Source organism: Spea bombifrons, chromosome 3 (assembly GCF_027358695.1).
Source record: "Spea bombifrons isolate aSpeBom1 chromosome 3, aSpeBom1.2.pri, whole genome shotgun sequence".
Taxonomy (NCBI): Eukaryota; Metazoa; Chordata; class Amphibia; order Anura; family Pelobatidae; genus Spea; species Spea bombifrons.
Window position 1 is genome coordinate 13,250,386 of NC_071089.1, and position 22,028 is coordinate 13,272,413.

At 39.1% G+C, this 22,028-nt stretch overlaps 1 protein-coding gene across 2 annotated transcripts in view; it reads left to right on the forward strand.

Annotated features, from left to right (window-relative positions):
- TTC7A (tetratricopeptide repeat domain 7A) overlaps positions 1 to 22,028 on the forward strand; it is a 114,450-nt gene that overhangs the window by 18,490 nt on the left and 73,932 nt on the right. For both annotated transcript variants that reach the window (XM_053459271.1, XM_053459272.1), the window contains exons 6-10: positions 6,584 to 6,662; positions 10,248 to 10,408; positions 10,811 to 10,874; positions 13,451 to 13,588; positions 14,424 to 14,507. In XM_053459271.1, coding sequence (XP_053315246.1) covers positions 6,584 to 6,662; positions 10,248 to 10,408; positions 10,811 to 10,874; positions 13,451 to 13,588; positions 14,424 to 14,507 — 526 coding nt within the window. The remainder of the gene's footprint in view (positions 1 to 6,583; positions 6,663 to 10,247; positions 10,409 to 10,810; positions 10,875 to 13,450; positions 13,589 to 14,423; positions 14,508 to 22,028) is intronic.

Here is a 22,028-nt window from a genome sequence, read left to right on the forward strand (position 1 = left end):
CCAAAGTACTGTTCTAAATGAGAATTAATGCATCCGTTTCAGGTTTGAACGTGTAATTAAGGTAAAGCCACACCTATGTTATTCTATGTGTAAGCATGATCCACGCCAACACCTGCAGATTGAAATTGTTCCACGCTATAATTCCTAATGCTGGCTGTTTTCAAATCCCCTGTTGGTCGTAAAACATATGCTGGTAAAACTAAAAACAAGCATCAGGTGGCGGGTTTACCCAAGGTTTGCGACCCCAGGGAGCTTCTCCTGTGAGGAGAGCTGAGGTATCCATCAGTTTCTCGAATCATGTAATTGGACTATGCATTATGTAGGGCCAGTTAAGCCCTTCTTGCCGGAGAAACATGCTGAGGCTGGTCCTGTAAAATGCATAGTGAAGTCTGACTTGAAACTACAATTCTCCCGCAATCTCCCCCTTTAGTGACCAGATCCCTTTAAAACTGAACAGTAAAGGATCCCATTGTACAGCGCTACGGAATTTGATGGCGCTATATATAATAATAACCATCTATGATCTTTTATAAAATAGTCCCATGTATGGTCCCTATAGGTTGCCTTCCCCACTGAAGGTTTGAAATACAAAGTTAATTTTATGTTTATTCACATTTAAATTCAGTGTGCGTGTGAATCCTGTCTCCACCCGCCACTCCTTCCTTATAATTGCTATTACTAATTACTTAATCTCTGTAAGGTAACTATGTAGTACGGTTTGAGGAATAAGGTTTTCCTATTGCATCATGCACACAGCAAGTTCTGACAGCGGCCTAGTCTTCAAATAAAGTTTATTTTTTTTTATATATTTTGGAATTTCATAATATGAGATTGTAACGACGGATTCCCTCTAGTTATAAAATGCTTTCAGAATGTAGTCTGTAGGCTGAAGTTTGATGCAATGTCGTTTCCTTTCGGTATTCTGTAATTCATTTCCTGTGTTCTCTGTGGTAAAAGCGATTGTTTACCTAAAAATTATAACATAAGACATGCCATCTGAAATTAAAGGAGCAGTGATGCCAAAATATAAATGGATATTTGATACTGAGCATTGAATGCAGTCCAAATATTTGATTAAAAGTTGAGGGAACTTGTTCTGCCGTTTGCTGCCACATAAAATGGGAGATACAAAGATACATATTGTGAATCTACTACGGTATATTGATTACATGTGTTTAGAAATTTTGTAAGAATGCTGTAGTCTTATTCATGGATTGGAAAATATAATTCTAAGCCGAGGGAGTACCTGGAATGGAGTACTGGCCTATAAAAAAATGTCCACGATGTTCTATGTCGACTGTAAAAGTAGTTGGAAGCATCATTGTGAACAGTTGTGGCGTGAGACATGTACAGTTTTTTTATTGGCATTTGAGATGTGACGGGTCGCCTTTCACTACAAAGAAAAACAACAACTTGATTTCCAAAAGGAGCAGTATGGCGAGGTGCCTTTGGCCTCTGCATTGGTGCACACCAGGGCCATTGACAGAATCCATCTTAAAAGCCTTAAAGCCCGCACCAGGGATGCTCGACCGCCACCGCCTCACAAGACAGCACCCTCTACCCATTGGAACAGCTAGAAATGTGGGAAGGGGACAAGGTTTTCAGCGGCCTGAATTAGGCCCTTTCTACTAACTTAACATTAACTAGTTTTATAAAAACCAATACCTAGTAATCGTAGTCTATATAGAAAGATACTCAATAACAAGAAGTGTAAGTAACAGCAAAATTCCTCAATGAGACATTGCTCACATTCCACAAGACAGACAGGGCCGGGCCGGACTGGCCTGCCGTGAAACCTGGCAAAGTCCCAGTAGGCCGCCTGCCTTGAGCTGCTGCAGAAATTGCCTTTGACTATGAGAGAACAAAAACCTGTGCCTCTATCGGCAATTATATATTTTAATGTTCTATAAATAAAATATATCATTGTTTTAGCCCCAACCCCCCACCTTTACTTCATTCCCTCCACATAAATGAATAATTAAGCTATATATATATATATATATATATATATATATATATATAAGCCTCAGCCACCCACTTCTGTTTCATACCCTCCATATAAATATAATATTAAAATATATAATTAAAATATACGGTAGTTGATTCAGGCTGAGGCAATTTATATTTTTAATATTTTATTCATGTGTGTGTGTGTGAGAGAGTAAACAACAACGAGAGTGTGAGTGAGTGAGTGAGTGAGTGAGTGAGTGAGAGTGAATGTGGCGCCGGGCAATGAATTTAAAAAGCCCCTGAATTTTTGGTTGAACCAAATAGGCAGGGAACAAAATTTGTTGGCCAAAAACAAATTGGGCCCCATTTGTTTTGCCCCATTTGTACATGTCTAATATGTATAGTAAGAAACGCGGCATAAAATGTTGACACTATATCAATAAAAGCTAATAATAATAAAAATAAAAACCCTTTTACGGCTAAACAATATCACTTGTAAAATAACAAATACATTAAAGAATCAATAACCTTTTAAAGTAATTTCCCTAACGTATGAGCAGCTTTCTCGCGCTCTTAAGGTATAGCAGCACTTTAATATGGTATTTGAAACATCCAAAAAATACCCAACTTTTTTAAAAAAAACAAAAACTGAATGTATGCAGTTTTATATTTAGAGAAATAACTGGCATTTTAGCTAAAATGAATTCATGCATTCTTCTTAGGTTGGAATGTTCTCTGGTAGCTAATATAATAACCCCGCTCGGTGCAGACGAATACGCCACACATCCAACACGGTACAACTCAATATATATGTGGAAAAGAAATAAAAGAGAGGCTGCTGGGAAAAAAAACCTTTAGGTGAATGTTTGTTTTTTTTCTTCACTTTCTAGTAACCAGGTCACCAAACTCACTTTATAATATATTTATATACCGTATGTATATCTGAAGGCTTACAGTGCTCTCCTTATTATAAACAAGGCTCTGTAAGCGTCTGGTGAGACTTCTTAAGAGACCTCTCTCTTCTACTAATGACTCTCAAAAGTAGACTAATCAGAGCGAGCTTTAAAAACCAGAAATACATAGAAGTAAAACGTTACTTTTATGTTTCCCTTTTCGGGAATATCTTCCAGAAATATAAAGTGTTCGTTAAACAACGGTAATATTTCAAAACGTGAAATGTGACCTGACGTTTTCATCATTCTCCACAGCAGCCATGTTGATAACGTCGATGGCATGTTTTTACTGTTTTTGCGGCAACAAAAGCAGGGCCAGCAAGTTCATACTATCCTTGGATAATTTCAGGACTTCTTGCAGGTGCACAATGGCATCTTGTATCTTAAATTAATTTTAGAGTAACAGAAGGCAGCTATACAACCGCTGTGCAGTACACATGTGCAAATGGGCCAAAAATGATTCAGACAAAATGTTTGGCTCGTTTTTGGCCATTTGTTTTCGGGCAATGAATTGCGTTCCATGCCCATTCAGTTTGGCCAAAAATTCCAGAACAAAGTTTGCTACCTGGTGACCACATTCACTCTTGTTCACGCTCTCACACGCTCATTCTCATTCACTCTCTCACACTCTCTAACTGTTTCCCTACCTTCTCTTTCTATTTTGCTTGACTTGTTTGGAGGTGGTGAAGAAGAAATAAGAAAATTCATGACATGTTTTGTTCTCATTGGTAACTCCCTGCAGTATTTACTAAGAAGCAAACACCCGCTCTAAGAAACAGTTTACTGCTGCTGTCCAAAATCATATCCTGGTTATCTGTCCTCTAGGCCCCATTATGCCGCCTGAATTTTTTGGTATTTATCAGATGTTATTAGATTTTATGTTTAAATCCTGGGTTGTTAGGCTACAAGACACTATTCTTTCTAAACTATTAAGCAATATATTATATGCAAGCTGACATCATGGTCATATTGTCTGAGGTCACCCCAGAATGCCGGGGATTATTACCGAGTCGCTTTATGGCACAGAACTTGAGTGAGAAAATCCGGCACTGCTTAATGCAGGAGAGGTTGAAAGGTTAAATCTCAGCTTGTTCCATAGACAAACTCTGGGTTTCAAGGAATTAGGACAAGGTGATACATTTATTAAAAATTCAAAGGATTGTCACAATCATAAAAGATCATATCATAAGTAGATAAAACTGGAGACTGGACCCATATTCTGTAGAAGATGTGTCTTTATTAAGGCATACTGCTATACACCCAGTAAAAATGGAGATTGTCTTTACTCCATACACTCATCTGACGCATTTCATCCAAATGCTGGACTTAGAAAACCCTCTGTTATGTTTGAGTGCACCGGAAAAACAATGAAATAATAACTAATGCTTTAAACATGCCTCCTGTATCATTTTCGTTGTCCTATTTCATTTATTATTATTATCATCTTTGTTTATAGTGCCAACAATTTACCAAGACAAAGCGATGCATTAGCTTACAGTCTAGAGGGAATGGGGTGTAGAGAAACATGATATGATGAAAGAGTGAGATAGTGCTATAGATGGATGTGGGATCAGAGAGAAATGTGTGGCGGGTCAGGATTAGGAGAGATCTCTATAGCAGTAAAGATTTGGGCTAGTGTTATTGGGCATAGTGGGGAGTGAAGGGTTGAGGTGTAAATGGATTAGGTGAAAAACTGCTTCTATATAGTAACACAGCACAGGGTCATGTGAGAGGGCAGAATTATGGGAAGATGAAGGAATATGTTGCATTATTTAAGAGGTGTGTAGGAGAGAGCTAAGGGGTTAGTAGAGCCGAAAAAGAAAAACATAAATGAAAACACAAAAGGGAAGACCGGCATGAAAATAATCAGTAAGAGGATGTCACATAGGTCAGGAATGTCCATATTGGGTAGATGGGGCAAAGGGTTAATTCCACACAGAATCAGGAAAGTAATAATACAAAATGCAGTTATATATAAATGAGTCAATCTGTTGGTCCAGTCTGTATACCTTTTTCTTGTGGATTGCTTGGGGTTCAGTTGCTGGGTTTTTGTAGGAAGATGAAGGAGTGTGTTGCAGATAGTATGATAATATCAATTTATGATGTCATATACGTGCCATGACACATGATTTGATTGTGTGAAAATAGAATTTTAAAAAAATAAATATATATATAATAGAATTTCAGAATGTATAGATATTCTCCAGACTGAATGTGGCAACTGAGGTCGGTCTGCATTGGTACATTGAGGGTCAGAAATCTGTCCAAATCTGCATTACTGTTGAGTGAACACTAGGGGGTGCACACTGCTCATTCAAAAACCAGCAGGGAATTCCAGGCCCTGTCGGTTGTATAACACTTTCTAATAAGTATAATTCCTTTTTAAATATAACATACCATTCATGCCATATGTTCAAAGCACCAAACATGGGTTGGAATGGATTGGCAGAAGAAAAAAATACTGCTAACTACATGATTATAAAAAGTATAAATCAAAGTTAAAACACGTATGCTGTCTTGAGTTTGTTTTGATACTCAAATAGACTGTGGCGTCTTATGTGATTTAAAGGGACATTGCATTGTCTCTTGCAGCCCCACCAATGAATAATGTTAAATCCTTTTAAAGTATTTTAATATGCAATCATACATGGGGGTGACTACAGAATCCCCCATGCATTTCTAAGGACCAACTGACAGCTTAAGGGACCGTTTAGGGTTACAATACATGAAAGTGTACCTTTAAGTAAATTAGAATAACCAAAAAATGGCACGTGAGATTTGGTATTGATAAATGTAAAGTAAGGCATTTGGCTATTAAAATTACACATGCTAAATGGGTTCATACAAAATATTTTGTACATGTAATAAAAATGGTACTAATGCATGAACATTTCTTTATTATAAACATTAATTAGACTGTCTTTTTAGAATATGCAGTTCAATTTTGGGCACCAATTCATAGAAAAGGATAGATATGACTGAAGTCACTGAACTGTAAGAGTGCAACGATGCTCTACGAAATTAATAAAGGTAGTGGAGTGTTCTAGCTATAAGGAGGGTTTAAATAAACAGGTTTTGCTTATTTTAGGATGTAGGTGCCTATGGGTTGACCTCATCCTCATATACAAATGCTTTTAAGGTTGAAACAGGGAAAATCTTCATACCATAGACAAAGTAACAAAAGGTCTATTCATGTGCATTAAAGACGCCAAAGAGCATTTTTCCCAGTAAGGACAGTAACTTGGATAGTGTGAACTCTGAATGCAGTGGAATACTAAATACAGTACTAGGCTGGTTTGGTGAAATCGCATGTTAAGGCACCCATGTGCTCTATACAAACACCTATATGGTATATACTGTCAACCAGACAGGCACTGTGTGCATTTTCCAGCTCCCAGTTCTCCCCATAACCTTGACTGGCTCCTATGGTATCGTGGATGACCGTCTTAAAAAGGTAACAGGCTGGAGATAATAACATTGGAATATTTAGCTTCCAAGTAAAACTAGTAAAATTCAAGGGTTAATGTGTCTCTAGTACCATTCATTTAACTGGAATTTTTAATATCATGTGTATTATGTTTTTTTGTTTTTCAGTTTTTTTTCTTTTCACCATTTTGGAATATCTGATAATTATGTTTTTCAAGGTATATATAATTGTTCTTTTCTTTTTTTCTTTCCAGTAATATTTTGAAAGGAATTAAAGAGCTCAGGGATGTTTTAAGAGTTGTTGAAACCAAAGCTATGCAGACCTTCAAGATGGTAAGATTTTTTATAAGTGTAATTTACTTGATCGCCTACATTTTTGTTACATGATGTGTGAAATTATTTGTGTGCCATGTTGCCACATTTGCCCCAATTGCCACATTTGTTAACAAGCCCAGACAGATTGATTGCGTTGAGGCCTTAATTGAGCTTAACCACTGGTCTGTAGTCCTATTCCAGATGGTGTGGAGTGCCCAAAGAGACACCTAGTCAGGCAGGTTGAAGACAATGAAGAAGCCCTTGGACATTCTGATGCCATGTAGCCTACTTTATCAGTACAGCAGAGCTAGTTCAGTGTAAAGATGGTGAATTGCATGTATGTGTAGATACTCTGAGTTTCTCTTATCGACAGCACTTAAATATATGGTTTTTGATGATACGTTAATGATGCATTACACGTAACTGAGACATTTCTGTAACAGGAACAATAATGTTAGGTAAATTCTATCACTGAACACTTTTATTATAGAGTTGCCTCATTCTACTTCTCCATTGATTAGCTTTTTGTTGTACTAGGATTTATAAAAATGAATTTGAGCAGAAGAATATTTCCTGGCATATCCATCCTAAATTACTACCAAATACCGTACAGCGGCCGTATACCAGAAGGGTGAATAACATAACATGATCAGGACACGATATACGTACATATGCCACTTCTTAGAGGAACCATAAAATGATAAAAATTCTTTGCTGTTTACATGTTCCTTTAAGGATTAGGTGGGTTTTCACATTTCTAATTTGTATTTTGTTGCAGACACTATCTTGTTTGGTTTTTGTTATTATATTTATGTTTTTTCAGATTTTTATTGTTAGACTGTAGAGGAAAAGTAGGAGACTTACAACCCGAGGGGTGCAGCTGTCTAAATAAATCCGTGCAGGGATGATAAAATGATATTGGGTAATATCAGCGTGCCAGGGGCTATTCAGCTGATGTTAATATGTCATGATGCTATTGTGAAGCGTTCTCACTACCATGTCCCATGTGTCACTTGTCAGTGTGCAAGCACAAAGGTACAAGCACTCTGAGGAATTCCGCATTGAAATCTCTGGCAGTAAAAGATGCGTGCCTTTATCCGTTTGTGAAAGGAAGACATGAGTCTTTGTTGTATAAGGGCTACTTTGCATTCATTGCTGCCATAAATTTATAAACCTTTTTTTTCTTGCCTATAAACCAGACACCGAAAGAGAAAGGCAACAGGAAGGGTCTATATGGATAGGCTCAGAGCTTGCCATGTCAGTGGGTATTTGGAATAGCAAGGTCCAGAGGTAGTGAGGCGGGTACCAGCCCAAATGATGGGCAAGCAGGCTAATTATTGGGAGAAGGCTCGCATTTGATACAAAGCAGTCAGATCAGCATAGTGACAAATGTAGTAACATAATAGTTAAGGTTGAAAAAAAGAAATAGGTATATTATGTTCAACCATTCTACCTATGCTCCCTGCTAATAATCCAAAAGAAGGCAAAAAAATGTCTGTTTTTTTTTTTAGATTTTGCCACTTGGGGCGGGGGGTTCCATTGTGACTCCAAAAGGCAATTATATTTCTCCTTGGATCAAGAAGCTGTAAAATATTAATGTTTATTCTATTATTTATACCCCTGTATGTTCTGCTTTTTTTTAAAAAAAATATCCAGACCCTCTTTGAAGGCATCCATTGTATTTTTTAGCATCACCTCTCTTGGCATTGAATTCCATACCTTTATTGCCCTTATTGTAGAGAATCCCTTCCTTTGTTGTGTATGATATCTTCGCTCTTCCAGTGTCAGAGGATGACCTCTGGTTCTTTATACATTTCTGTTAATTAACTGGTCACTGGAGAGCTCTTTATATCAGCCCCGCACATATTTATACAATGTAATAACATCCCCTCTAAGACGGTGTTTATCTAGCGTATATAGAGCAAACCTTTTTAGTCTCTCTTCATAACTGAGATCTTCCTATGCCCTTATTAATTTTGTAGCCCTCCTTTTCACCTTTTCTACTTCCGTAATGTCTTTTTGAAGGACCGGTGGCTAGAATTGCACCGCATACTCAAGGTGAGGTCTTACCATTGACTTATAAAGAGGCGAGATGATATCCTCCTCCTGTGAACCAATACTTTGTTTTATACATGCCAATATCTTTTTGGCCTTTGCAGCTGGCATTGCACACCGTTGCTAAGTCTGTTGCCTACAATTATTCCTAAATCATTTTAGTACTTTTTTCCCAAGAATTTAAAGTATATTTTGCATTGTTGTTATTTCTCCCATAATGCATGAATTTACATTTGTCTGTATTGAATCTCATTTGCCACGTGCCTGCCCGGTCCCCCACGTGCCTGCCCGGTCCCCCACGTGCCTGCCCGGTCCCCCACATGCCTGCCTGGTCCCCCACGTGCCTGCCCGGTCCCCCACGTGCCTGCCCGGTCCCCCACATGCCTGCCTGGTCCCCCACGTGCCTGCCGGTCCCCCACATGCCTGCCCGGTCCCCCACACTGTCTAAATCCTCCTGCAGAGAAGAAACATCAAGGTTAGACTAAATTTGTATCATCACCAAACACTGACTCATGGCTCTTAACCCAATATGTGAGATAATTAATATACAAATTAAAAAGAAGATCACCCCTGAGGTACTCCAGTTAGTGCCTTGATCCAGTCTGAGAATTTTCCATTTACAACCATTCTTTGCATTAAATCTTTATGGCAATTTCCATTCAAGTACATGCATTTGCCCCTAAGGCTGACAATTTGTACAGTAACCTTTTGTGTGGAATCGTATCACATGCCTTAGCAAAGTCCAAACAGATCACATCCACTGCCACTCCAGGATCTATGTTTCCATTGAATGCAATTAGGTTGGTTTGACAAGACCGGTCTTTCACAAAACCATGATGATTTCTACTCATTACATTCCGATTCAAGATGTATTCTTAAATGTGTCCCTTTAGCCTTCAAATAATTTCCACGCTGCAGATGTCAACCTCACTGGTCTGTAATTTACCGCCTGAGATTTTCATCCCTTTTTAATATGGGCGCCACATCTGCCTTATGCCAGTCTATTGGCGCTATGCCTGTAAGAAACACGAGAAGTTGGCATGGATCAATTGTAATCCGGAAGAAACCCAATGTCAGTACTAGAAATACCAAGATCCACCAAAACAACTGAACATATCAGCTGGGGCGTAGAACTTATAAAGCCAGGAAAAGGTGCCTTGGATAGAAGAAATAGCTATGGTAGATAACAGGTCAATGTTTGAGAATGATCCGCTTCTCTGGTTGGTGAGGCATTGATCCAGGAACCCGGGGGCCACGATTCACAATTGTGCTGGTGTGTAGGATGTGGCGAATTTGTTTTACTTACAGAATAATGTTATAATATCAAGAGGGGGTATGTACCGTATATATTTTATTTCCAACTGAGTTCCTGTAAGAAAAGCTGTTAGTATTGTTATGTTACGCTTATACTGGAGTTCCTCATAAGAGCCGGTAAGGTTAAAAACTATGTAGCTGCAAATTGCTCACCGCAGATTAGCAGGAGCTCAACGGATTACACAAGCATTACATTTGTTTCCTAATATTAACATGCTTTTTGTTGTTTGCCAGGCCGCGACTAGGAAGCTGGCTGAAGTTCTGCTGCACTCGTTAAGTGAGAATTGCTACTGGTGCCCCTTGAAGAGCCCTCTGCCCGAGACTCCAAACAACGACCCTAATTCCTTCCCTAGTCACATCCTCCATCAAAAGCCGCAGACTCACTCAGGAGATAAGTAAGGCACTGCTTCTAGTTTTGCCTTTGAGTTTGGATATGTTGCAACGCTTGCCTACGAATCATTGGTAATTTAAATCAACTACTTGTGAAGCCTCGTTTTTTTTTTTTTTTTTCGCTCTAACAAGCAAAAAATAAAGCAACGTCTGGGGAATTGGGAAGCTTGAAGTGCAGTTTCTACATACCAGAAATTAGCACACACAACATCTCAGTGGATCAAAGTAAAATAACCCAAATGTATCCTAACGGCTCTTAATTACGTGGAAGCCGAATTAAGGTATTAGGTGGCACATTAATCATGCATAGCTTACTTCTCCTTACTGGTCGTGACTGTAACAGTTGTGGGGAAAATAGAAGCGATCCATGGTAAATAACCTAATTTCTTAAATGTATTTGTTTCCAGCCTCTATTGCCCCCAGGACAACATTGAAGAAGCTCTCCTACTTCTTCTGATCAGTGAATCCATGGTAAGGATGCAGGATACTGCAGAACACTTTCTCTTACCCCGTGACTGCTGAATGGGGACCCAGTCTTACTTTGTTTTTGTTTACCAGTTAACTATAGATCTCTCTCTTTTATATATTTATATTATATATATATAATATATTAAAAATATAGTATTTTATATATTATATATTATATATATATATATATATATATATATATATATATATATATATATTCCTTAATTTTGTTTTTCTGGTGTTTGGAAATGTTACATGTAGAAAACATACTAGATGTAATAAAAACCCTCTAGACAATCAATTAATCCCTTAAATCTATTCCTCCTTGGTATACAAATAGTTAAGACGAATTAACCCCTTGCAATACAATAAACATATTAGCATCGATATGATCTATGGGATTTTTTATATTAAAGACCATGCCTTTATCACTGGAAGTTTGGTGAGTATCTGTTCTTTTTCCTTTTTCAGATCTAAATACATGTTTTTGAAAATCTCCTGGGGGCATCATATTCTTTCCTTAAAATAAATGTGTTAATTATATTTTGAACAGTAGACGGTTCTGCTTTTGTATGTCTATTTGAGTGAATCACACAGTATGCCAGCCTTGATTCCATGGAAGGAAAAAAAAAATCATGCTATTGGAATCATCACCTCCGAGTTAAATTTATACTCGCATATGTGCAGCTGGGAGCGATGCAGTAACACTGCGATGGTGGTGCGATCTGTAAAAGACTCCCAGGCAGTTCTGTTGTATCATGTTTATATGGAAAAATAGTTTTGCGGAAATGCATAAATATCTGAAGCCGATGGTATTCTGTCAGTCATTACTCATTTCCAGAGAGGCTCAGTTTACTATACACAGCATAGCAAGTGCCGATAAATGGCTATATCAATATATTTGGGTTCAATGGACTAATAGTAGTTGTCCAACTTAAACATGACTTTGTAGGTGCCTGGGTACTATGAAAGCACTATCACTGAATTGGAAATAGAAAAACATTTAACTTGATGGACAACTCCATATAATTCCCTCATTGGCCCAAATCAGTCTTTTATATAAGATCCCAATATTATTATTATGTGAGAGGTGATTAGAAGTGAGAATTAATTTTAATGAAAGGTTTTTTTTGGTTCTTTTTGATCTGCCTTTAATGTTACCAAATGTGTTATCTCTACTCCAGATGTAACCGGGCCCATGCCTTCACGAATGTTCCACTTTTGACTCATCAATCCTCAAACGTCCACAAAAAAGTTGTTTTTGGAAAGTGTTAGAGAAGCTTTTGTGTGCTTTTTGGTCAGCAGTGGTTTTCGCCTTGTAACTCTTCCATGGATGCCATTTTTGCACAGTTTCTTTCTCATTGTTTAATTGTAAACCTTAACTGAGGAAAGTGAGGCCTGCAGTTCTTTACATGTTACTCTGGGTTCTTTAGTGGCCTCCAGGATGAGTTGTTGATATGCTGTGCTGAAGGAGTTTTGTCCGCCGCTCCTGGGAAGGTCCACCAGTGTTCCTTTTCTCTATTTGTAGATAGTGGCTCTCACCATGGCTTGGTGTCCCAGAGCCTTCCCAGGCTGTGCAACCCTTTCCAGATGGATAGATGTCAATGACTTTGTTTCTCGTCTGCTTGAATTTCTTTAGAAATGTGCTGCTTTTTGAGCCCTTTTAGCCTAACTTCAGTTAGCTAGGCAGATTCCTTTTAATTGATGTTAAGCTTCAAATAGGCTGGCAGTAATCATGCCTGGGTGTGTCTAATGAAGCCCAATTCTCAATTAAAACTGGTTGATTGGTTGATTTAGAAATTAAGGGGGCAACTTTTCCTATAGGAGCCAGGTAGGGTTAGATAGCTTTTGGGCACCAGCTACCCGAAGCCTTGTGGAATCGGTGAGTCTCCCCGCTGACATGGTGGGCGGTCCCACCAGCGTCGGTGAGTGTCCCTGCTGCCGTTGTGGGAAACACCCCCATTTAAAGGAGAAATGAGTGGAAGTGGGGCGTGTCAGGACCCTGCTCCCCCGACCCGGAAAATGCAGGGATTGAACCAGAGAACCGGAAAAGTGGCGCTTCTCCCGGAGTCCCCGGGCAAAAACCCAGAGACTTCCCAGGTTGTTAAAGTATATCAGTGAAATGTTCCTAGAACTGGTCCTAAACTAAACACTACTGTCAAAACGTTATACCTTTCAAATTTAAGCTCATTAACTTTACAGATGACATTAGCTAACAACCTTTAAAGTAAATTGCTTATAAAATATATGCTTTTAATAAATAATATTTTAATGAAATGAAAGTTTTCATAAGGAACCTGTTAGGTTCTCTGACTCCGTTGCACAATCGCTTAATGTTCAGCCTTTTGTATTTTGTGCTTTGTTGGACAGAAAATTGTGGCTTCGCTAATGGGCTTCGATGTAAACATTGATCTATGGAAATAAAGTCGATAATAGACTAATGACTAATGTTGATGTGTATATCCTTATTTGAGGTCACAGTGTGTATTAAAGTTACAGGCTATTTGCTTATTTTTTCACGTGTTTGTCTAATGTGGCCACATTCTTTTTAATATCCGATATATTTGTCTTTGAAATAGGCAAATAGAGATGCTGTCATTAGCCGCGCTCCTGATCAAAAGGAAGATCGTGCGGTCAGCCTTCAGAACGCATCTGCCGTGTACGACCTTCTGAGTATCACTATGGGCAGAAGAGGGCAGTATGCCATGCTGTCAGAGGTACTCCCTTCTATGGTGCCTTTAAATACTACCACGGAAAAACGTTCCAAGTAAAATTCCATTGCAAATCTGTTGTTTAATTTTTTTGTTTTTGCAAAGTCACGCAACATTTTTTTTTCGAGCTGATACATTGCGAAAGAATTGAAATATTTCTATTCCTTTTGTTTAATCAAGAGTTTTAGTGTGCATTATTTTATCAAAAGTTATTATTTTTACGGTGGAAACTGTACCTATGAAAACAAGTTGCACAGCCCTGCACAATATGACGGCTTCTCACTTTCTTAGCGTCTAACAACAAATGGAATGTCCTTAATGCACTTTTCCTGACTAACTGGATTCAATTATATCGAGAGAGGACAAGAGTTATAGCTGTGTTTCCATCCGTCACTAAAGAAAATAATCATCTGATTAAGAGAGTTTTTGAAGTTTAATATCCATGAAAACATCTTTGGCTCCTTTATTCAGCTGTCCTCAGTGGTAACTCTGTGCCTTGTAGCCCAAGCCTATGCATAAGTAATAGCAAAATATATTTTGGAAGTAGTATTTCTCTTTTGTAATCTTGCAGCCTCACCAGCCAAAGTACATTTTTTTCAATACTTTAGTATGCATTATTCAACCGGGTAAAAAAATTGTGATCCCATTTTTGTGGCACTTATTGGATGCTTTGAAATCAGTGGGGGTGCCTTAATTACATGCACACGGGAATGGGGAATTTGGTTGATTAAATTAACGTCAAAACTTTACATAGCTCTTCCTTTTTTCCTGCATATCACTTTTAGACATGTCTCGCACATTCATATTATGCTAAACGTCGATTGTTTGGAATATTTTGCAGTGTTTGGAGAGAGCCATGAAGTTTGCATTTGGAGAGTTTCACCTCTGGTACCAACTGGCGCTATCCATGATCTCTTGTGGCAAGGTGATTACTATCCCATGTTCATTTACAATACCAATGGAAAATGTATCAGCCACTGGTTTTTGACTATTATATTTGTATTTCTATATTATTTACTGTTATTATTATAACTATTTTATGACAGTGTGTTTTTAATAGTTAATTATGCACCTCGCTGATAAACATAGGTTATTAATTAATTCAGGGTGGGACCGCGAGTATCTTGTTACCAGCAAATAAACTCACACGTTGGAAGCGGGTGACTTAATTCACGCCTAATGTGCATTTTGATTGGCCTTCGGTCTGGATTGCCAGGGCGCGCTCAATCACGGATTTTCTCCCATCTCCCAACTGAATTGACCGTTACGAGCTGTGAAATACTACAAAGCTTTCTATGCAGAGATCCGCTAAATCCCCTCAATATCTTTCAAATGTCTGCAGGAAAGGGAGGGAGGGGTGGGCAAGCTGGCAATGGAAAGCCTTGGCAAAAGGAGACCCCTGACTGGCTCGCAAAGCCCTTAATGCACTCATGGACCAGGGGGTTGGTAGCATATTAGCTGCCCAGACTCCCTCTTCTTCCCTATCGAACCAACATCTTCTCTTCTAGGTCTCCTATTTGTGTTGGAACTTTGCGCGCCAGCAGTTGTTTGTTCTTGTGCAATGTGTTGGTTTATTTGCTAAAGAGGGAGTTGGCAGGAGTGTTTCCAGCTTCATCTCTGTGACATCACTTTAAAATATGAAAGCTTAGATGGCCTTGTATAACGCATATTTAAATCAGCGACATGTCTTGAACATCACCTCGTACTTTGAACTATACATGATGCAGGGCTAGCTCACTTCTTGCTGCAGAGACATCTATATAGTTAATTCTGGCAGTGGGAAGCACAACTCTCACCCTTTGCTCAGTTTCCCGAAGAAGGCATATCACATTATTTTCAACCAAATGTAACCTATCCTTAGTTATTATCCATTTGCATTATTTATTATTATCGCTGTCGTTAGAATAGACAGGGAGTCAGGCAGCCCTTTATTCTGGATCCTTGAAGTGGGTGTTTGTTTTCTTTCAATTTAGTATTCACAAGAGAGACACACACGGACACATACAACTCTCTACTGAGATTATCAACATTGACATATTGGTTTCTAAAGGTAACATGATCATCTTTTTCGCTTCTTCAGCTTATAAACGTGTCTGGTAGCCGGCGATCTGAGCTGCAAATAGTCAGAGCCTTGTAAGGATAAAAGGGGATTCCTTTGCACTACACTCCGTCTCTGTGCAGTATTTCACATCCAGTCCCGGCAGATTGCTGTCATGCTCTCTGCAATGCGTCATCCTACTGTACACTGCTTTGCAGCTATGCTGATGGAAAGACTAGGGCAGGGTCGCCCTCCACGGATGCAATCAGTCAGAGGGAATGGAGAATGCTGTGTGGGTGTAGAGACTGGAGATTTTTCATGTCCCCCCCCCCCCCCCCCCGTCTGTCTAGATCGGCTTTTTAAAGTCACATAACCGTTTCCGCACCAGAGGGGTCAGGAAATTGCTGCTTTCCATTTTGCCAATTAAAAGGTTAATGAAGACAAGTGAAAGTTATTTGCTGCCACCACCGTCCTTACAAAGAAAAGAGCAAACAGCTTAATTAGATGTTTCTGTGGGTTCAACGTTAACTCCAAGCGTTTCTTTTTTATCGCTTATTTGATTGCACTAATTCATAGAACACGTAGAGCAGGTTGCATTGAGGAGTGAACATTGTGGGCCTCGTAGGTTAAGTGACTACTGTTTGAGAAAAGGATGTGAAAAACCTGCTCCTTTTTACCTCTGTTCGCTCTCTAGTTGGGTTCTTTTTTATTATAATAATTTAATTTAAATGTTGAGAGTTCAGCTGCTTTTTCGTTTTGAAAGAGGAGGGCTGAACCCTTTATTAAAGGGGCAGTTTAAGGTCCATGACACCCTCACTGTAGAAAAAAAAATTATCTTAAAGTAATCTGTGATTATTTAAAAAAAAATAAAGCACTTGCCTAACATAGAAGAGGCAGCCATGCTCCATGGTCCTCTTTTTCTTCCCACTGATTGGCTGCTTCAAGCAGCCAATCAGTGGCACAAAAGTGCTCCCATTGAAAACACAATGCATAGGGGTCTGAACAGAACTTCATCCGCAGAGTTCACTGAGCCAGATCTGGAGCTGAGTGGTGATCAGTATATCTGTTACATAGAGATGGGTTTGGCTGGGCATTTAACTGAAGGATGAGGAGCAAATGCAGAATCCTCCATGCGTTTGGGAAGTGGACAACACAAACATTTAAAGTGACCTTGCGGCCATCATATGCGTTAAAGTGCATGTGATGGTTCAAGTGTCCCTTTAAATACCTACCAGGCTACACATTTTGTTTGATGATTTTCATTTAAGTGGCAGCATTTTAATGTTATGTCTCGAGTCCTATCTGTATCACTTCACCATGGCCATTCGTATACATTAATCTGTAGTGCATGGAGCATTAAGGAATCGGAGAATTCAGTAGCTCATTATCCTGTGTGCGATTCCTCTGTTTCTGGTTAGTATCCAGTATGACCGGACATTCTTGCTCTCTGCAAGCTCAGGCAAGGTTACAGCTAGGTATGCAGTAAGGAATTTACAATCTACCAATATTATAAACATAGTGGCATGCATTGCAGTGAAGACTTTGCAAAGTAAAGTGAGAGATCTGCTAAGGTTTATCTTTATCTTATGTTTTGTCTAATTGTGACATTCTTTAAATTAAATTTTAGATGGCCTTACAGGGAAACTACTGATTCACCTAATAGTAAAGTGGAAATAATTGATTAAAACCCTAAAAATTTAACACTTGTAGTCCTCAGCCTTTTAATCTCTAGATTGTAAGCTTGAGAGCAGGGCCCTCTCTACCTAATGTATCGGTTCAGCCAAGGCTATATGACTTCATTCCAAAAATACAGCAATGAAAAAAGAATTTTTATAATAATTAAAATCTAACCGGCCCCGGAAGATATACTCTGCTACCTAAACCTCATGTATTAACGATATTTTAACAGGCTGGATATTTTACAAACTTCTGCTTCCTACAAAAATGTAGGAATTTATTCAACACGGCATTGAAATACTGCATGTTAATTAAACAAAAGAGGCATTTGCTTATGTTTTCATTGTGGGAAAATGCATCATTCCATATATAAACCTATGTACAGAATGTCTGGTGGGAAAGTATTGCGAGTTTCCTGTGTTCCCGTGGGGTTTGGAGACATCACAGGCATGAAGTTTTATAGTACATTCCATAGGATTTTTTTTCCTGTGTTCATCAGGATCAGAGCAATTAGGGATGTCTTGAAAAGGTTGAGCTTAATGGATTTATGCTTTTTGTTCCAGACTTCCTTATTATCTTTATAAATGAGTCCTTTATTCTCACTCTCTTTAATTAAAAAAAAACCCCAACAAATAAATACACATTAGTTGGAAGGTAAAACGGTATTTTCTCACTTACTCTTAGTCACGCTCTCACTCTATCTTGCTCTCTCATTCATACTCACTCTCTCTGTGTCACCCTACCTTCTTCTTTCCCACTGCTTCGCTTCCTCTCTTGCATCTCCCTGTGTCTTCTGTCTTCGTCTGTTTCTCCCCGTGTCTTCTGTCTTCATCCGCTTCTCAGTGAACCAGTCCTCCTGCGCGCTTCCACAAAAAGGCAGAGCCTCGGGGCACACCCTCTCCTGCGATGGGAGGAACATGGAAGAGGCTTTCCTGGTGACTCATAGGCCGGAATAATGAAGACAGGGAAATCTTTCCTTCTCAGCAAATCTGTTTGCATTATTCTGGACTATCGGAGCATTCCCACGAGAGAGTGGAGTCACGGTGACAGCCTCTCCCAAGTTCCTCCAATTGGGGGAGAGGGTGTGGCTCAGAGGCTCCACCCTTTTGCAAAAGCGTTCAGGGAGGCCTGGTTCACAGAGAAGCAGACAAAGACAGAAGACACAGACAGAAGCAGACAAAGACAGAAGAAGAAGTGGAAAGAAGACAGGGACACGGCGGAAGGCGGAGAAGTTAGAGAGGCATTCAGAATATCTTAAGACCCAATTATATATATAATAAGAGAGAGATATTTATTTATTTGTAATATAGATTTGTCAGCTCCGATCTTATGTCTTTCTCTTACCTCCTTTTTTAAAGCTACTGTTCCACTTGCTCAGCTCAATTTTTGTAAGAAAATGTAATATTAGAGGCATTGTTCCTAGTGCTGTTCAATTATTAAATAATTCCCAGAAATAATTCTTAAATCATGTATAATGCTTAATCATTAATAATTCAGGGTATACTTAATTTTCATCCAGGCACTAATAGGTTGTTGCCATAGAAGCTCAAAATTCTTAAACATTTCTGTATTATTTGTATGTGATTTTTAATCTTTTTAGGGAAAACTAAAATGTCAGGTTTATTTAACATGCCAAAGAGCTTAGTTAATATCCAGGGCAGATGATAACATTCCTGCCCTCAATTTGTGTTATACATTTGTTTGTAGCTGTGTTAGTCTAGTAGTGTAAAGGTAATCATTCCTGTTAGTCCAATAAAAAGGTTTTATTTTATATAACGATATTCATTTTTTTTTTTTTTTTTTTTATGGATTTTTAAAATATTTTGATACTGATTAGACCTGGTGTCAAGTTGCATCACATTAAACTAAGATTTACATCATGTAGATCTTAATTACTGTAGTGTTTGATAACTAAATTTATTGCTGTCCATATTGTTTTTATTAAGGCAACCTGACATGTAGGATAGGAATATAAACCAGGCTCAGCTGATATAATTTCATCTTAAATCACCTTTTCCTTGGAACCTAAGTTTGAAGACTGCTTGTATGGACCGAGCCAGCCTTCCCACAATGCTCTCTAGCCTGTGTGAAAGACTGCTATTTTTAAAGGGCATTGTCAGAGAAACATATATGTGGCTAAAAGAGAGCTTTACCCTTTTCTCTATGCATACAATGACCTTTTTATTATGAATATGTCAAGAATCTAGAGGAATAAATTTGACCCTTTGTGTATAAGATGTATATATTATGTCAATGCTAGCTTGATAGGAAGCCAAGCTTGTCCAAACTGCTTTCTTCCATCTATGCATCTTCTCTTGGGAAGCAGATTGTTGAGTTTCTGAACCATCACTATGTTGCTGACATCCAACCCAACCGTCCCCCAAGGCTCTACCCTGGTGTCTCATATCTTCCTAAAGCATTTTTCTCAGGCCAAACCCTATCTGGCTGCCTTATATTAACATTCATATCATACCAACCTCCCAAACGTTGGATGGCATTAGGGCTTGCTACGTTCTCATGTTCCTTTACTGTTACCTGAGGGTGGTGAGTATATGCAACAACCTTCCAGCTGAAGTGATCCAGGTTAATACAGGAATCTCAACCCGCATAGGATAGGAAGGGTATACTCGACTCATTGTGTCCCAGCAAAACCTCCTTGTGTCTTGCTACAAATAACCCATCATTAGTAAGGAGTATGTGACATTGAAAAGTAATGCCAGCAAAGCATGCGTTTCCAGAAAGAAGCCACCATGGGATATCAGCAGCTGCCTGACATGTTATCCTAGTTAGGTAGTCGTAAATTTCTGCCAAAAATATATGAACTTTTTTATTTTTTCTTTGAAGTTGCTGCTGCACCAGCTTACACAATACAACATGTTGAAATCTGAAAAAAAATAATGAAAAAATATTTTTTAGCATTTTAAATAAATCAATATAATATGTATAAATCTGTTAGCCATGGGGGTCCAGACGGGGGCAAGGGGGGCAACCAACCCTCCCCCCCTTCCTGGAAATTCAAAGAGGCCAACTGGAACAGCAGCTGCAGCAGAGCGAGAAATAGTAGGCTGTTTAGAGTATGCTAACTAGACGTAAAGGAAGAAAAAATACCTGATAGTTGGCAAAAAAAGCTTTTATTTAATTCTGTACACCCCTCTTCTTTCAAGTTTGTCTGGTCTGCTCTCTTTTTCTGCAGCTGGACTCCTCCCCTTCACTAATGGTAGCTGCTTCTTCATAGACACAGAGTACCCGCATTGGCAAAGACACAGTTTGCCAAGCTCCCATGACTCTCAGCCAGTGCGATATCATAGGGAAGTGAATACAACTGGAGTTCTAAAGGTTTTTTTAAAAAAATATTATTATGGATTGGCACTGCAGCTGCAGTGGAATGCACATCTCATGATTCTCAGCCATCCATTTGGTTGGTTGGACATCATGAGAAAAGTAATAACAGAACATTGAGTGCAAAATGTACCGCAACTGCTGGAAAACTACCAAGTGTCCTATTTTGGTTCCAAGCCCATATGCCCCCTTTTTACTCCCCTCTAACAGAATGCTACACAACACTAACTTTTCTTGACTGCAACTCGCATGATGTTGAGCCAGGAATAGTAGCTGGTAACTGTAGATTGGATATAGGGGGGCTACAAAAATCCTGCAGGTGCCCATACTGGGAGCAACAATCTTCCTGTTCCTGGACCGTGAATAATTACATTATTACATTACATTAGGATAGGTATCCTTGTTGTTACTTTACTGTTTCTCTTCCATGACAGCCGATGACTTCCGGATGTCTTTGTAAGGCGTGGAAATAACATCAGCACCAGAAGCTAATGGATACCCCAGCTCTACCACCTTTAACCAGAGACCTCCGCGTTCCGGAGATAAAATAGCCCTTACGTTTAAATCAAATATCTCCAGACACATATGCTGATTGACAGACGCAGGGTACAAGCACTACGTAGGCTTACATCAGCATGGGATTTGTGTTTTGCCCTTTCCTTCTTGCTTTATTACATTTCATACATTGAAATAGGATTCGGTTTGGCAAACCTCTTCGCTTCTTGTTTATATTTTGTGAAATGAGAACTGAAGAAAGATGGAGATGTGCTTTTGTTTGATCCGTGACACACACCTCCCAATAGTCTGGGTTTTTGGGCACTGTGCCGTTGTCCCGCGTAGGGGCCACACTGTCCTGCTTTGGCTGGCAGTGGGGATAGTGGGTCAGGTCTCTGATCTCCCTTGAGCAGCCCAAGGAATTCCCTAGTGGCCACTTTACAATGTTCAGGAGCTGAGTTCCACTAGGTGGCGCTTCATGTAAGGCAAGCAGGGGGGGGTGCGTGCCGGGACCCAACCTCGACTTTGAGGAATGTCTTGGAGGGCTGTCATTCCTGGCAGTGTTATTTCTCTATCCTCCTGGTTTCTGGTGGCATTGCTAGGATTATAAACGCTAGTGAGAATATTAGCCAGAAACGTGTGCAGTGATCCATTTAAAAGAAAACACAGTTTAAAGTGCCTGAGAAGTGTTATATTTCCCTATTCTCTGCTGTGCTAAGAAAATGGGAAAAGTATCCCAAATCAGCCCGAAACCGACAGAACCCGAGCGGTTTGTAGGCATGGAGATGAAGCCCTGGAGGGGCAAGCTGTCCTAAAATAGTAAAATATTTAATTACTTTGCCAAAGGAAGATCATCTTCGTTTTTTTAAATGGTTCAGAAGAAAACAGATTTACATT